The sequence below is a fragment of the Bactrocera neohumeralis genome, chromosome 3, assembly GCF_024586455.1.
Source record: "Bactrocera neohumeralis isolate Rockhampton chromosome 3, APGP_CSIRO_Bneo_wtdbg2-racon-allhic-juicebox.fasta_v2, whole genome shotgun sequence".
In the NCBI taxonomy this organism is placed as follows: Eukaryota; Metazoa; Arthropoda; class Insecta; order Diptera; family Tephritidae; genus Bactrocera; species Bactrocera neohumeralis.
Window position 1 is genome coordinate 39,548,893 of NC_065920.1, and position 17,677 is coordinate 39,566,569.

General features: G+C 36.7%; 1 protein-coding gene across 1 annotated transcript in view; it reads left to right on the plus strand.

Annotated features, from left to right (window-relative positions):
• Positions 1-1,102: 1,102 nt before the first annotated feature.
• LOC126752605 (homeobox protein H2.0) overlaps positions 1,103-17,677 on the plus strand; it is a 33,001-nt gene continuing 16,426 nt past the window's right edge. Inside the window, exon 1 of the mRNA XM_050463541.1 lies at positions 1,103-1,815. Coding sequence (XP_050319498.1) covers positions 1,212-1,815 — 604 coding nt within the window. The 5' untranslated portion in view covers positions 1,103-1,211. The remainder of the gene's footprint in view (positions 1,816-17,677) is intronic.

Here is a 17,677-nt window from a genome sequence, read left to right on the forward strand (position 1 = left end):
GTGCACAGGTAGTTCCGCACAAACTGACTGACGACCAAAAATTGCACAGAATCCAACATTCGAAGGATGCTTGTGACCGATTATTTGACCAAAAATCACATTTTAACCATTAACCACTCCCCGTATTCACCTGATATAGCACCGTGCGACTTCTTCCTTGTTTACACCTGCATACTGGCGGCCATACCCGCCAACGAGCTAAAACACTCGTTCGGCATGCTTTTGGTCCGTGCAAAAAGCTGTATTTAAGCAGCTATTTTGAATAAAATAAATTGATTTTGCCAAAAAGACCATTTGTTCTATTTTTTTAAGTCCTTCTTACTTTGGAACGCTCTTTGTATTTTACCAAATTCATATGCAAGTGATCAACTAACGACGATTCCTTCTGGGTGTTACACACTTCGTGGCAAACTTAAGCGTGAAATAAGGGTACAAAATAATTGCAAATCGTATAGAAATTCAGAATCAAAATAAAATTATTGTATTTCCACAGATATGAAGGGTTAAAAATTTTCTTTGTGGATCACAATTCATTCGATTGATCGCTCTTCGTTCCATTACGCGGTTCATTAAAGGTTTCTTCATTCAATGTTTTCTCCAGATTCTGATGAATGAAACTATAAAACACTAGATATACTTAAACACAAATCTAAAGCAAATCCATTTTCTTAATTACTTTTTGCTTAATACTTTTTTGAAAAATCATAAACGTTACATAATTTCGGTCCTTATGATCAATCATTAAGTTAACACTTTGTTATTTATTTTCCATTCAAGCAATTTATGAAAGTATCGTAACAAAAAGCCTTTGATCATCTCAGCTTGCTTTGTAAATATGCACATTCATCAAGTTTATGCTCGTTTAAATTTATTGTTATTGACACACACGCTTTTCTCCAAACAAATCACCGGAATGCTCCACTGTAGCCTCATAGTAATCGATTTGTTTACGTGATTTTCCGCTCAATCAATTTGTTCTGGAACGGTGCACGATCGCATGCGGATGTTGGAGGCATTTTAGTGCGGCGTGACGACTCTTACCAATCGGTGCGAACGTTAATCCGTGAACGAAGTACCGAACGAAATTCGTGCGAACACCGACGCAAGTGACTAAGGATTTCGTTACAAAATCAAATACAAAAAAAATTTGGCAAATCGATGAAAACTTGCTCTTGAGTTGATAGAAAAATGTCAGTTGTTTAACGTCGAAAATGGGAGTTTTAGAAATAGATCAGCGCCTAAGCACGATTATGGAAACAGCGCCAACGAATTTAACAATTGAAAAGCCCGTCGCCAGTGATGTGCATAAGTGCTCGGAAAATATTGAAGAAATGCATGTCGAGTTCACGAAATCCCTAGAAATCGACAAAAATAACGGTGAAAATAGTAATGCATCAAAGCTACCACTCCCGGTTGGTGAAACAAAGATACAACTCAGTTTCAGTGTCGATCGTTTATTAAATATCGAAGAAGCCCATTCAAATGGTAGTAGTAGTGCTAATCAGGAGTCGAATGAAGTTTGTGAAAGTGGGAAAAATACCAATACCAGCGCAGTGAAGTGTTTTGATGGTGCGAATATGTGTGCATATGGTTCGTGTACGGATCCAAACTGTGCGGCTCTGTTAGGCGGTGCAAATGACATGCAACTCGACAATACGTCGCGAAATTTAAAAAAATTTTCCGTTTCGGCGCTCACCAATGAGATGCAAGAGAAGTTTTATCGACAAATGCCGTCTTTGGCGCCGCCATATTTGGATTTTAAAGCGATCGTGCGACCGACACCGATTCGGGTGGTCAATAATGGGCGTGAGACTGGTAAGTGAAGTTGCAGACAGCGAAAAGAAATAGATGCTTTTGAAGCAGATATTTTTAAATAGCATAACATTTTAGCTATCTTCAAATTCTGTTATAATGGGTTTTCAATATGAGCGCTACAAAATTTTTTAAAATAAAAACAAGGTTTGCGATATCAATGAAATTCTTTATCTGTGTGAAGGTATATTCGATGCCATTATGTATGGAACTCGATTCTTTTGCCTGACCACCACGGGCACGCTTGCAGAAGTCCAGACGCTAAACCCAATTTTCGACGGTTTTCAAGCATAAATCGGCCGATAATGCTGCAATTTCACGTTCGATATTCTTATCAATCATCGCTGGCTTGTTGGTATAGACCATAGACTTGACGTAGCCCCACAAGAAATAGTCTAACGGCGTCAAAACGCACGACTGTGGCGGCCAATGGACTCCACCATTTCGTGAGATAATACGTTCACCACTTGGTTCTCAATAAATCGATTGTGACATTTGTTGTGTGATTTGTAGCGCCGTCCTGTTCGAACCACATATTGTCCAAGTCCATATCATCCAATTCAGGTCAAAAATATTCGGTTATCATTGAGCGGTAGCGATTCCTATTCACTGTAACGTACCGGTCTTGATCATCACGGAAGAAATACGGCCCAATGACGCCGCCTGCCCATAAACCGCACCAAACCGTGATTTTTTCGGGATGTAATAGATACTAATGAAGTACGTACGTATATACTTTCACAATAAATAATTTCCTTGATATCGCAAACAGTTTTTGTTTTATTAAAAAACCAAATCAGATTGACTTCACTGGCAAAAAGTGGGTTTATGACCTTCAAGAGTAACGCAACTTAGTTGTAGCTTTTCAGCCTACTAATTTTTTGTAGAATTCACGAGCTTGTTCTAGGATAAGTTACAACCCTCGTCTAGACACCCATTACATTATACAGTACAACAGATAATCTGGGGGGTGAGAAAATCCAAGTCAGGGTGATGGTACTAAGTCAGTATAGTAAAACCCTCATAGGGTTTGTATGTATGTATGTACTATATGGCAAAATATTTATGGTTTCAAACCAACCATATCATAATCGGTCTTATTGCAAATAAACAGGGTGAACCTCTTCTGAAGACCTTCGCTTTCATATACATTTGTATGTATATATGATATTGTAAAAGCGAAAGTGTTGTCCCGTTTCGAACCCGACGGTCTTATAATTAATTCGTTCGTACTAAACTCCAAGCATAAAAGGTAACAAAACTGGAACAGCTAAATGGTACGAACCACAAAATCACTTTGGATTAGTATTGACACCACAATAGTTTTAAAAATTTTCAATGGACCCACTTTAGATTCTGCTTCCAAAAGTTAATTACTGGAATCGGGAAATGACAGATGGATAGAAGGTTAGAAAACCGTAATCTCTACTCATCCTCTGCTTTAATACGAGTGAGGCAGAATACTTAAAAAGCCATAAATGGCATGAAAAAAATATTGTGTCACGAATCTACTAATGTCCTAGGTATGCGATTATTCAAATTTAGTGTTTCAAGACACGAACATCCGATTAGCCAATAATTATTGAAGTGTAGATACATTAATTAGCAAGTACTATACTTAGTTTAGACTTGAATTTCACACTATTTTACTTAAGTATTGAGTTAGGACAACCAGTTTTGCTAGTTCTCATGACCTATTATCTAGTGATCAGAATAACCCCGCAATCTGGCCACTTGACAAATACTTTATAAATCTCAGAATTTACTTTCTGTTGGTTCTGCAATCGAATGCGGAGAAATTAAAGAAATACTACTGGATATTCAAGAAAACTTTTTATGTTCTAACCGTATATACTAAATCATTTCCTTTTTGATAAATTCCTGTACTTCTGTACACATATTAAATATTTCGATGAAACCAAAGTTCATTGAAACAAAGTCTAGAAGTTTTCCTTATACCTCCGTCAGTGAATTTCCTGTAAATCGGATTTACTTCTTAGAAAGATGATACTCAGGTAGGTAGTCATTCAAACCCTTCTGTTTCAGATATCGAAGCGAAACAACATTTTTTATTTTTTGTGCTGACTGGAAAAATACTTGATTGCGTTGAATAACATTGAGTAATTCTTTCCGATGTTTCAAAAAATCTTAGAAAAGAAACAAGAACTTAATATGTGTAACAACACAACCATTACAATTTTGGTTTGGTTTGGTTAATATGAATGCTTAAATTATTTTTGTTAAGACCAGAAATTATGCGAATGTTTTATTATGAAATTACTGTTATACAGAATCTGCAATCATATATAACTTCTTCTGGTTTGTATATCATCACTGTCAATCATCTGATTTCTGCAAAAAAGTATGACTAATGACATGAGAAAACTTTGATCATGTTCCAGTTGTAATTACCATTTCGAAGAATCGGCAGACAATTGCCCAGAGAAATTTCAATGCAAGCAAAAATCCAATTGCTGCTGTTCCTCATATAATGGTATCTCTTCACTTCTGTTGAATAATTTCATTTGTTTGTAATATTCGATTGTTAACCTGTGACCATATTGCATACACCAGTTCTGTCCGTGGATGAACCCATCATCCGGGAGTAAACAGTTGGCAAGTGTTTTTGACGCAAACAATTCTCATCCCTGCTACAAATTGTGACTTCCTTTATTTCATAATTCCTGTGTCCATTTGCCAACAAATGCCAAGTGGAGAGGGGAGTTGAAACGGTTGTTTATGAGATCAGTGAACATTTGAAAGAGAATTAAGCAAGCAAAGCAATGCTTCTTATGGGCGCTAAGAATTAGTGCTGGGCGGATGGAAAAATAAATTTTCAAATCATAATTGTAGCGGTTTATTGTGTTTCTATTATTTATTTACACATAAACAGGCAATGCGTAAATACTTTCGGCTCTTAATTTTTTGTTTGGATAGTGTGTGTAAATTATGCCCCCAAGGAGTGGTATGATATGAGGTGGGTGAGCGTATAACAAACAGAGCAAAGTGTATATGTGTTTGAATAAAAGAAACTGATTTTTCTAATTGCCGATTGAAACATTTATGGCGATCAGTATTAAATGTTTCAGTTGAAAACTACTGTTACATATGTATTAAAATATTTTAATGTACACCCACTTGGTTTGGAATTAGAATTTTCATTATGATGCAATAAATAATACTCTTCATCTATTGAAAGCAAACTATATTGCTGGTAATATTGTCTAATAATTGTCTTGTAAATATGTGGAAAATTGTCTAAATAATTATTTTGACAACTATTGCTGGCGAAAACTGTCATTTTGAATATTTGTTGAATGTGTTTTCATTTCTGCAAAATAATTTATACATACTTATGTATGTCTGCCGCATGATGAATTATAATAACATACAACAACTCTCATATTACTAAATGGACATTTTTCATAAAATATCGAAGTTTTGAATTATATAAAATCTTAAAGCATTGTTTTTGCGATATTCCATTTCATTTAATTTTCCTCAGGTGCTCAAACATGCGCGTTATCATTTCGAACATACTACTTGTCAACACCATTTAGCAAATGGTTTTATCATGATAACAAATCTTCTTCTTCTTCACAACTGGAGTATGCACCGCTTACGCGATTATAGCCGAGTTAACAACAGCGCGCCAGTCGCTTCTTCTTTTCGCAACGTGACGCCAGTTGGAGATTCCAAGTGAAGCCAGGTCCTTCTCTATCTTGTCTTTTTAACGGAGTGGAGGTCTTCTTCTGTTTCCCCCGGCGGGTACTGCGTCGAATACTTTCAGAGCTGAAGTGTTTACGTCCATACGCACGACATGACCTAGCCAGCGTAGCCGCTGTCTTTTAATTCGCTGAACTACATATGTCAATGTTGTCATATATCTCATACAGCTCATTGTTCCATCGAAAGCGATATTCGCCGTGGTCAAAGCGTAAAGGACCATAAATCTTCCGCAGTACCTTTCTCTTGAAAACTCGTAACGACGACTCATCAGATTTTGTCATCGTCCATGCCTCTGCATCATATAGCAAGACGGGAAGAATAAGTGACTTGTAGAATTTGGTTTTGTTCGTCGAGAAAGGACTTTACTTTTTTTCTCAATTGCCTACTCAGTCCAAAGTAGTATCTGTTGGAAAGAGTTATTCTGCGTTAGATTTCGAGGCTTACATTGTTGTTGTTATTAATGTTGGTACTAAGATAGACGAAATTATCTATAGCTTCGAAGTTATGACTGTCAACAGTGACGTGGGAGCCTAGTCGCGAGTGCGACGACAGTTTGTTTGATGACAGGAGATATTTATGATAACAAATGCCAACCTAGTTATTCATTTTATTTCAATGGTTTGTTCCATTCGTCATATGTAACAAATAAGTTTTGCTTTACAAATATTATTAAAAATCATTAAAAATAAAAGCCTGTATACATTTTTTTATTCTTGCGACATGCTGCTACAGCAAATTTAACCAAACGGTTAAATATAGCACCTAAAACTAATCCTAATTGATATGGAGTTATATATACTTATGTAAATATAAATGATCAAGTTGACGAGACGAGTTGAAATTTGGGTGACTGTCGTTTGTCCGCCCGTCCAAGCTGTAACTTGAGTACAAATTAAGATAACTTGATGAAACTTGTATACATGTCCTTTAGCATCATAAGAAGTTTGGTATTGTAAATGGGCGTAATTGGACAATTGTCACTTGCACAAACGGCGATTAATCGAAAACTCATAAAGTGACATAACCAATCTATAAATTAGCATACAAAACTAAAATTTGGCGCAACGAATCACTTTCAAGAGAGGCACATGTGGTTTGGAAATCTTTAAAAAGTGAGCGTGGCCCAGCCCCTAATGAGTTCAATGTATATACATATGTATGTATCTTCCAAACCCTTATTACGATAGTATGAAAATAAATGAAATCGGATGATAACCCGGCCCACTCCACATACAACGGTTTTGTTAAAAACTACTAAAAGTGTAATAAATAAATAACTAAATGCGTCAAAAACATTAAATTGTACACTCGAAATGGCTTTAGAGGAACCGGTATAAAATTTGGACGTTGGGCACGGCGGTGCTCATATCTCGAGATCAACTGCACCAATATCAACCAAATTCGGTATATAAAATTCTACTGATATTCCTATGTTACAGTCCGAAAGTGGAAGGAATCGGACTACATCCACGATTTAATTTTTATTTGTTGCTATCACATTCCACTATACAAATAATCACAAATTATAATAGTCCCTTTGCAGTGTGCCGCTGTGTGACCAAAAATTGTTTAAATCGAAGCAAAACTGTTCAAGCTCCTAGATACCGGTATAGTTGCCTGGATGGATAAAATGTATACATATAATTAATATCATTTTCGAACATCCGGCTGACTTCCATATGATTGGTGGTTGTATGTGAGATCTCTTATTGAAACCCTGAGGTCATTTTATTAGTCTGTGGCATGTTAATTGTATGTGGTATTAGCAAGTAATGATAAAATCGAATCAATACTACCAAATTCCCTTATACTTACTACTTACGACACAGATCTACAGCGGTTTTGTTGCCTAGATATAATATCGATTTTGGCTATAGTTTTGCCCACAATGGTTTGTAAGATTTACTCGTTTATATATAGTATATAAACGATTTCCAACCCTTACTTTAATTGTACATTAAACAAGTAAGGAAGGGCTAAGTTCGGGTGTCACCGAACATTTTATACTCTCGCATGATAAAGTGATAATCGAGATTTCATTATCCGTCATTTACATATTTTTCAAATACCGTATTTGTGTAAAGTTTTATTCCGCTATCATCATTGTTTCCTAATGTATATACTCGTATTATACAGAAAAGGCATCAGATGGAATTCAAAATAGCGTTATATTGGAAGAAGGCGTGGTTGTGAACCGATTTCACCCATATTTCATACATGTCATCAGCGTGTTAAGGAAATATTATATACCGAATTTCATTGAAATCGGTCTAATAGTTCCTGAGATATGATTTTGGTCCATAAGTGGGCGACGCCACGCCCATTTTCAATTTTTAAAAAAAGACTAAGTAGAGCTTCCTTCTGCCATTTCTTCCGTAAAATTTAGTGTTTCTGACGTTTTTTGTTAGTCGGTTAAACACTTTTAGTGATTTTCAACATAACCTTTGTATGGGAGGTGGGCGTGGTTATTATCCGATTTCTTCTATTTTTGAACTGTATATGGAAATGCCTGAAGGAAACAACTCTATAGAGTTTGGTTGACATAGCTTTAATAGTTTCCGAGATATGTACAAAAAACTTAGTAGGGGGCGGAGCCAAGCCCACTTTTCCAAAAAAACGTGACGTGAGCGATAACATAAAATTGTGATACCATGGTGAAACTTTGTACACATGTTCAATGCTAAAATTGGCAGGTTGGTATTACCATTTACTCGCATATATTCGGTATAAAAACGAAAACTTATAAAGTGCCATAACTAAGCACATAATCAAGATACAAGTGATGAGCACATGTGTGCAGAAAAACGTTTAACGTACATATTTCAGAGGCGTCTGACGTTATTTCACCAAGTTTTGGGTGAAACCAGTGCCTGCTCTCCATATATCGATTAAGTTGAAAACTTAATAACATATAAAAACAGGAAAATGGGCGTGACACCGCCCATATATTTCAAGAACTACTACAATAATTATAGTCAAGTTTGGTGTGTACCGTTATCCAGATATTCCTATCTTAAATTGTGAAAATGGGTGAAATCGAACTACAAACACGCCATCCTCTAATTTATAAATGTTTTTACTTCTAATAATATATAGTACATTGGATATACGATAGTTTAATTCAGAAAATTTGTGAAATTGTTACAGGAATTATTTAAGTACAACTTATAATGATTTTCGACATTCTAGCAGACCCTAAACCGAATATATCGATTAATGTGTGAGATATGTTATCTTCCTAAAATTACGAGGAAATATGTGCTAAAGTATATCTGAATACTGTTGAAGTCAATGCAGACCTTCCTCTGCAATATTTTTGTTCATCTATCGGTTGTACGAATCACTTAAAACTAAGTGAGATAAATATAGGATTAAATATATGTACATATATAAATGATCAGGATGACGAGAAAAGTAGAAATCCGGGTAATTGTTTGTCTGTACGACCGTCCGTCCATACGTTCAAGTTTTATCTTGAGTTAAAATTGAGATATCTTAATGAAGCTTGGTATGCAAGTTCCTTAGTACAAAATAATTACGAGTTATTAGATGGGCGTAATCGGACCACTGCCACGCCAAACAAATCGCCATTAACCGAAAACCTATAAAGTGCCATAACTAAGCACTAAATTAAGATATACAATTGTAATTTGGTAACCGGAAGATAACCCCACTCACTCTCCATATAACGGTTCTGTTAAAAACTAAAAATGATGTCCTTCGAATGTTGGATTCTGAGCAATCTCTGGTTTTTGTTCCACATGTTGATCGTCATTTATGTCCTCACGACCACTTTGAAAACGTTAAAACCACTCGTGCCCTCTGCTACGGGATGGGCAATCATCGCCATAAACTTGTTTTATCAATTGAAACTTTTCGGTAAAAGTTTTACCAATTTTAAAACAAAATTTAATGTTGGCTCTTTGTTCGAAGCTCATTTTCGCACCGATAACACAACCATACTGACACTTAAAACGCAATAACTCCACTTTCAATCAATGAAATGTCATGAAATTCTCACTGGACAATCGATAAAGATAGCACCAGTCGACATATAGATGGCGCCACCAGGGGGCGCTAGATTCAAAAAATCCTGTTTACTTTGGAACTAACATGGTGTAACATTGTGTCGATTTCGATTCTCTGGTTGACGTTTTACACCTTAAAGTATATCCCTGGCTTTGATTCTTGCAAGTTACAAGAGTATACTTCCGTTCCTCTTAGCTCTTCCTTACTTGTTTTAATTTACATGATAATATCCATAGAAGTACTAAGAGAAATTTGAAAATATTAATTCCTTGAAAAATTATAAGTATTTGAACGGTAAAATTAAGTTTTTAGTCAACAATTTCGTAAAAAACTGGCTATTCTATGCAAAATCAAACTTTAATGATAATCTCAAAATTTCGTTTGGATAAATATTGTGAGACTTATTTGACTCGCCCATTGAAAAACAGTTGTTTTAAGAAAAACGAGTTTAAAGTTTTACATATGCTTATAGCTGAACCTGAGGTGGACTTACTACCAGTATACACACTTAATCTCTTTTGAAAAACACTTCCTCACTACAAATCTATTTTAAACTTATTTTTGTGATCATAAAGCACGTTTTCTTTGTTTTGAAATCTACATTTAAAAAAAAAATACTTTTTTACTTTTTGAATACCGAAAATATTCCGTTAAATCGGCAAGCATCTTTAGTTTTTGATGGCACCGTTTGCGACCCCTCGGAGGTATAATCATATACGAGGTGTGTTCAATCGATTGCAGGGGCGTGGTGCATCATGAGTTCTTGCCACCGGGAAGAACGGTCAATAAGGAATACTACCTGCAAGTTATGCGCAATTTGCGCGAAGCAATCCGCCAGAAACGCCCGGATTTGTGGAAGAACAAAAATTGGCTTTTGCAACACGATAACACCCCTGCTCACACATCGTTGCTTGTGCGCGACTTTTTGGCCGCAGCCACCCCAGATCTGGCCCCCTGTGACTTTTTCTTGTTCCTTAAACTGAAGAGGCCCATGCAAGGACGACGTTACGCTTCTCTTGACGAGATAAAGACGGCATCGAAGGAGGAGCTGAAGAAGATAAAAAAAAATGATTTTTTGAAGTGCTTCGAAGATTGGAAAAACCGTTGGCACAAGTGTATAATATCTCATGGGGATTACTTTGAAGGGGACAAAATAGATATTCATGAATAAATAAATAATTTTTGAAAAAACACAAAATTCGCGATACTTTTTGAACACACCTCGTATGAGTGAAACTTTAAAAGCGTTTTTCTTGAAACGACATTTTCCAAAATTACTGACATCATAACTCAACGAGAAGTTAACCAATCGACTTCAAATTCAAACTGAGTATTGTTAAATACATTTACTATACAATGACCTACGATCTTTTTGACCATTTGGCATAAAAAAACTACCATTTTTAGCTAAAAAAACGATTTTTTTTTTCAAAATTACGCCATTTTGTTAATTTTTGATATTTTTCAAAGGTCATTGTATAGGAAGTATTTTAAAGTTTAATAAACTTTTTGAATTTGCTTGTTTCAGCTACTCATTCGGCCGGAAGTTGGCCAGCACTTTTTGTTTTCGGCACCTTCGAAGACAGCCCATAACTCTGTTATTTTTCAACATTTTTGTAAAAAAAAATCTTAAAATATACTTGAAAATATACCTTATTACGGTCATAGAAGTTCCAAATATTCAATAGCGTACTTTCTTTGATAAAAATTCACGAAAATCGCCTAATTTTTCATGCGTTACACTGGGACTATACCAGTGCTGAATTTTTGAATATTTTGAAGGATAGATCGATTCGCCATGGGCACCACTCTAGACCAGACCGTATTTAAGCGTAGAATTATTGAATACGATTTTCGTTTCGTTTCGTTAAATATTCCAATCTAGCTCATTAGGAATCCTATTAATACATGAACTCTAACCTCGAACAAAGAAGAATTTTTAAAATCAATTTTCACTGATACTGAATTTTTCCAAATTATATAGGAGGAAGTTATACAATTTCCTTTCAAATCAATTTGAAAGGCTCACAAAGGGAAATTAAACAATTATTTTTAAAACAACAAGTGATGGAATCTACAATGGAAAGGAAATCCGCAAAATAATCACTACATGGAAACTGAAATATTTGATTGTAAAACACTATGAAAATATCCAATTTTACTCCAACTTATATGAACACATATATACATATGTATATATGTTTATAAATCAAGTTATATTAGTACAAATACAACATAAGTATGTATGGACACACCACTCATACTTTTAATGTACAAAAAGTAATACTCCAGTAAATACATACATACGTGCAAACACAGAAACACTTTCACTTGCGGTAGCACTTTCATACGTACACAGACATTAACACATATTTTTAAACGGGAAATCCAATGCGGCCGCCCGAAGCGCTCGATTTATAAAACAATGAATTATCTTCATAAATGTTGAAAAATTTATTGAGGAATATATGGTAAATATTTATATTTACTTTGCCATATTTCGCCGCTCAATAAGTAGGTATCATCCGTAATAATACATTGTACAAATACAATAAAAGATATAACATTTTAATTTGTTTTGGTTGAACTTCCCTAAAAAATGAGAATGTGTATGCGTGTGAAGTGCTGAAAATGCACAACGCACGGCAGCTGCTGCGGATATGATGAAGCGCAGAGCCAATTCAAGGTGCGCGGAGTGAAAGGTGCTTTTACTCAATGTGTTTGTTGTTGTTGCTACGCTGTGAATGCGGGAAATCGCAACTTAATGAGTCTCATTAAGGCATCATGCTGAACGCACAGCTGTACGCAGCACCGAACGCTAATCAACACTTAAACGCTTTCCGCTATAAAAAACAGTGTGAACAAACCTTACTGCTTATATTTACTTATCTACTTATACAAACATACGTACATATGTAAATAACCACATAAATTGTTCTGCTAGGCTGTAGAAAACGAAGCAGTACCTTAAATACCTGCATATAGTTTCCCAACCTGGTTTAAATAATAATTTAATAATTAAATTTTTGATTACTATCTAAGACATCTTTTTCTCCTATTGTGTCCATAACTAAAATTTTGCGGTTTTATTTTTCAAAATTATAATATGTATAATCCTTCTGAAGCTATAACATTTTTTACATCTTGGCAATTCGTGCATTCCACCCCAAAATGTCTGCGCCGGCTTAGTGGCCAAGAATGAATCTAGCCAATTTTTGAGACCCTGCTCTGATGTCATGTATTCATGCATTGAAAACGTAGCGTAGATCCGTGCTAAAGGGTGATCCATTTCGAGGTTCCCTACTTTTTTAAATAAAAAAAAGAAACTTCAAATTCAATGGGGAATGTTTATTACATTCGAAAGAACATTCTCTTGTATTTATTTTCTGAAGATCATTTCTTTCAAATATTGGCTGGTGCAACGTCTCAGATGGTCCAATTTTCAATGACTCGTTCCAGCGTTTCGACTGGTAACTGGCAAATGATACACGTGATATTTTGCTCATAGACCTGAATCGAAGCGGGATTGTCCGCATAGACTTTAGACTTTACATATGTATCCCCACAGAAAAAAGTCTAACGTTGTGATATAACACGATCTTGGTGGCCTATCAACCGGCCCAAAACGTGAAATTATCTGCTCATCGAAGAGTTCTCTCAGTAAATCCATTGACTTATGTGATGTGTGGGATATGGCGCCGTCTTGTTGAAACCAAATGTCGCCGAGATCATGAGCTTCAATTTCAGGCATCAAATCATGGCGCATTAGCGGTCGTCATTGACGGTTACGTTCTCACTGTCATCATTTTTAAAGAAATACGGATCGATGATTCCACCGGCTCACAAACCACACCAAACCGTTATTTTTTCCGGATGAAGTGACAGCTCTTCAATCTCTTCATGCGCTGAACACGTAGAGAGCAACAGACTTCAAGCGACCTTTGTCAAATATTAAAATACGCACGTTCTTATGGACACAGTTATGTAGTCGTCCAGCTGTCTGTATAACCGTATCCGTAAGAACGTGTGTATTTTAATATTTTACAGATGTCGCTTGAAGGTTTTTTTGTTGTTACGAGGAGAAAGCATCGAAAGCCTGGACCCCATGTCAGTGTGGAACTTTAATCCGAACTAAACCTGCTATCGCTATGTACCATTCCCCCTGAAGTGACACTCATTCAGTTACAAGTTGCATTTATTTGGCCCCACTTCTGTTGGTCTGATAACCCGCCTCGTACATTGTTCGTCGTCAATGTTAGTGTGTTTGAGTCGTAGTTGTTCGTTACATTTAACAGCTCTCTTCTCCGCCACTATTCGCTGGCACGTTGGGATTTCATAATTCTGGCTGCAACTTCGCAAGCAGTTTTCCACTTCTCTACTGATTCGACCATTTGGTTTATCGGGAGTTAGGTCTATACCGAACTCATTTTTTAAATATTGCCACTCATGGTTATATTTCGGGCAATAGAATAATGTGTGTTCCACATTTTCGACGGTCTCGCCACCGCAATAATCACATGTATCGTTATTTTCGTGTCCGAATCGTTTCAAATATGCTTTGAAGCAACCATGACCTGTGAGGATTTGAGTTAGGTGGAAATCTACCTCACCGTGCGATCTTTTTAGCCATGGTTCAACGTTGGGGATCAGTCGAAATGTCCACCGCCCATTTCCGCTTTCCTCCCAGCATTTTTGCCAGTTATTCACTGTCTCTGCCCTTGCAATTCCTTTTAGTGTCTTGTGCGGTAACCTCTATTGAAACTCCTTGGCGAAGAGGTCTAAGGGGTTTAAGCCGCAATTACTAGGGCAGCATCTTTCGATACTGTGCGAAACGCAGAGCATACTCTCAGCGCGCAAGTGGCATTCTTATATCGAAAAAAGGCCACAGCGATATGATTTTATTTCGAGGGCTTTTCCCCATATCTGGACGCCGAACAGCGCGACTGACTTTAGTACACCAGCTAATAGTCGTCTTCTATTTTGCTTTAGCCCACTGGTATTGAGCATTAACCGGCCTCAAGGCTCTGCACACTTTTGTAGCTTTTTCGCTTGTGTACGCTAAGTGTTCCTTAAAGGACATCCTTGCATCGAGAATAATTCCCAAGTATTTAATTGCCCTTTGTGTTGAAAGTGGCAACTTCACGGACTTTTCTGCCAGTAATAAGTACCGCTTCGGTCTTGCTCTCTGCTAGGTTCAGTCCGCTAGTTTCGAGCCAAGCTATTATCGTGTTGGTTATGGTAACTACAAGTCAGTGGTCGGCATGAGAGGATCTGTCACTGTGTTGGTGAGCACGAAAAAAAAGTAGCCCAGTGAGAAATTGGAATTAAAATTAAGCAAATTTTGAATTAATTAAGAGTACAATGAAAATTAACAAAACGTCTTTTAAGGATATATTCCCTATTATCTTTAAAAGACTTGGAACATAAAAGGCATTGCATGGCACCAAAGGCATTTAGAATCATAAAATATTTCTCGCAGGGCATATTTGGTTTTGCGCTATAGTCTTGCGTGATGTTAATTCGTTGCTGGCTCGACAATGTGAACGTTTTTGCCGACTTTTAGTCGCAGTACTCCATCGCACATTATGTTCCAAAGTGGCGGCCCAAGTACAGATCCCTGGGGTACTCCACCAGTGACTTTATATTTTTTAGAGCCTACGTTTGTGTTGTAGCTCAAAGTTCTTTTCTCGAAATAGCTTACTCTTGTGTTGAAAAGGTATAGAGACACTGTAAAAGTATTGAGCATGGAGAGCGACATCCATGTGTTCAGCACATCAGGTGGCTCTTCGTCTCAAATGCGGCATTTTGGTAGTGGGTATGTAACCCATTGAGTCAGAACTGGGCCTCATCGCTAAACATAATTTGGGCCGAAAACGTCTGATCTTTTTGGAACTTTTCAATGTCACTCTTTAAGGTCGAGCGCCTTCAGTTCTTGCACAAGCTGCATTTTATACACTATCGATTTAAGGTCTCGCCGTAAAATGCGCCAAGTCGTTGAGTCCTTAAAGAACGTGCATTTAATCGTAATAAAGTTGAAAGATTTGTAAACCTGGAGAGGGATGATTCGCTTTCACACTTTAACTCGCCTTCAAATAGATGTTTTTTGGCTACCCAGAGGATACCTGGTCGAAGATCGGAAGTCGTGAGCTGCTTGAGCCATATGTAAAATAATCGTTTCTGGCCATTCACAAGTGAATTGCACTGAGAGAATTTTCCTCACTTGCATGGCTCCATCCTCCGAGCCGAGCAACTGGCGCGCTATAACCGCGTAAGCGGTTTTCACGCCAAGAAAGAAAAATAATATTTGTAAACGTTATTCAGACGAAAGTCTTTCCATGATGAAATGCAAAACAATGCTGAACAAAGATAACATGGCAGCTTGACACGACTAATCTGTCAAAAAAAGGCTTTTGACAAAAATAGTATCTCTACTTAAATCGCCCGTTAGAAGGCGGATGAGGCAATACTTTCCAGCCGCTGTTTTCCAAAAAGTTTTTAATCGGCTTTGTAACATGACAACGTTGCAACGCGTTGTCATGATGGAAAATTATTACTTCGTGTTTAGTCGAAAATTTTGGCTATTTTTCGGCGTTCGCCATTCCATTAATGATTTCTCCTAGTTTTAGAAAAATATTTTTCCTGATTATATTAAAATAGGGATAGGGAGATTCGACAGTTAATAAACAGTTAATTAGAAGACAGCAACATCTTCTTAAAGACTTTATGTATTCATCTAATTAATGGAAAAACGGTTCTTTTGAAATCTGTTGACTATCATGAACATGCAGTTTAAAATTCTCCATTCTTAAATTTTTTGGAAATTAGAAGAGAGCTTTGGCGGCAGCGATTGTGTCGATAATAGTCTGGAAATCCAACTTCTGCCTCTAGCCACATTGTAGCTAGTTCTGAAAGCTTGTCCCACGATAAGCATGATCAATGACAATTTTTGATGCTTGCTAAAGCACTGAACGAACGGTTACCACTTGAAACAGAAAAGGGTAAACTACAAAATATTCTCAAAGCGATGAAAATATTTGCAAAAATTCTTCCTAATTTTCGAGCAATGTGGCATTTAAGCATTCAATAAGTATAAGTAAGGAGTAAGACATGTTTAAAAATTTGCATAATAAACGTATCTGAGGTGAATAGTTTTGTTCACATAACGGTTGTTTGTAGTCCTAAAAGAGTCAGATATAAGGTAATATATACCAAAGTGATCAGGGTGACGAGTATGTAGAGTTGAAATCCGGATGTCTGTCTGTCCGACCGTCTGTCCGTCCGTCTGTCCGTGCAAGCTGTAACTTGAGTAAAAATTGAGATATCATGGTACACGTATTTCTTGGCTCCATTAGAAGGTTAAGTTCGAAGATGGGAAAAATCGGCCCACTGCCACGCCCACAAAATGGCGAAAACCGGAAACCTATAAAGTGTCATAACTAAGCCATATATAAAGATATTAAAGTGAAATTTGGCACAAAGGATCGCATTAGGTAGGGGCATATTTGGACGTAACTTTTTTGGAAAAGTGGGTGTGGCCCCGCTCCCTACTAAGTTTTTTATACATATCTCAGAAACTACTATAGCTATGTCAACCAAACTCCATAGAGTCGTTTCCTTCAGGCATTTCCATATACAGTTCAAAAAATGGAAGAAATCGGATAATAACCACGCCCACCTCCCATACAAAGGTTATTGAAAATCACTAAAAGTGGGTTAACCGACTAACAAAAAACGTCAGAAACACTAAATTTTACGGAAGAAATGGCAAAAGGAAGCTGCACCCAGGCTTTTTTTAAAAATTGAAAATGGGCGTGGCGTCGCCCACTTATGGACCAAAAACCATATCTCAGGAACTACTCAACCCATTTCAATAAAATTCGGTATATAATATTTTCTTAACACCCTGATGAAATGTACAAAATATGGGTGAAATCGGTTCACAACCACGCTTTCTTCGAATATAACGCAATTTTGAATTCCATGGAGCCAGAACTCCTGCCTTAACATACTACGTCTCAACCAAGCAAGATATTTCTAACCTTATTAAGCACAAAATAAAAAAACGCAAGCGAATGGAAAACATTTAAACATCACTACGCTGTCATAA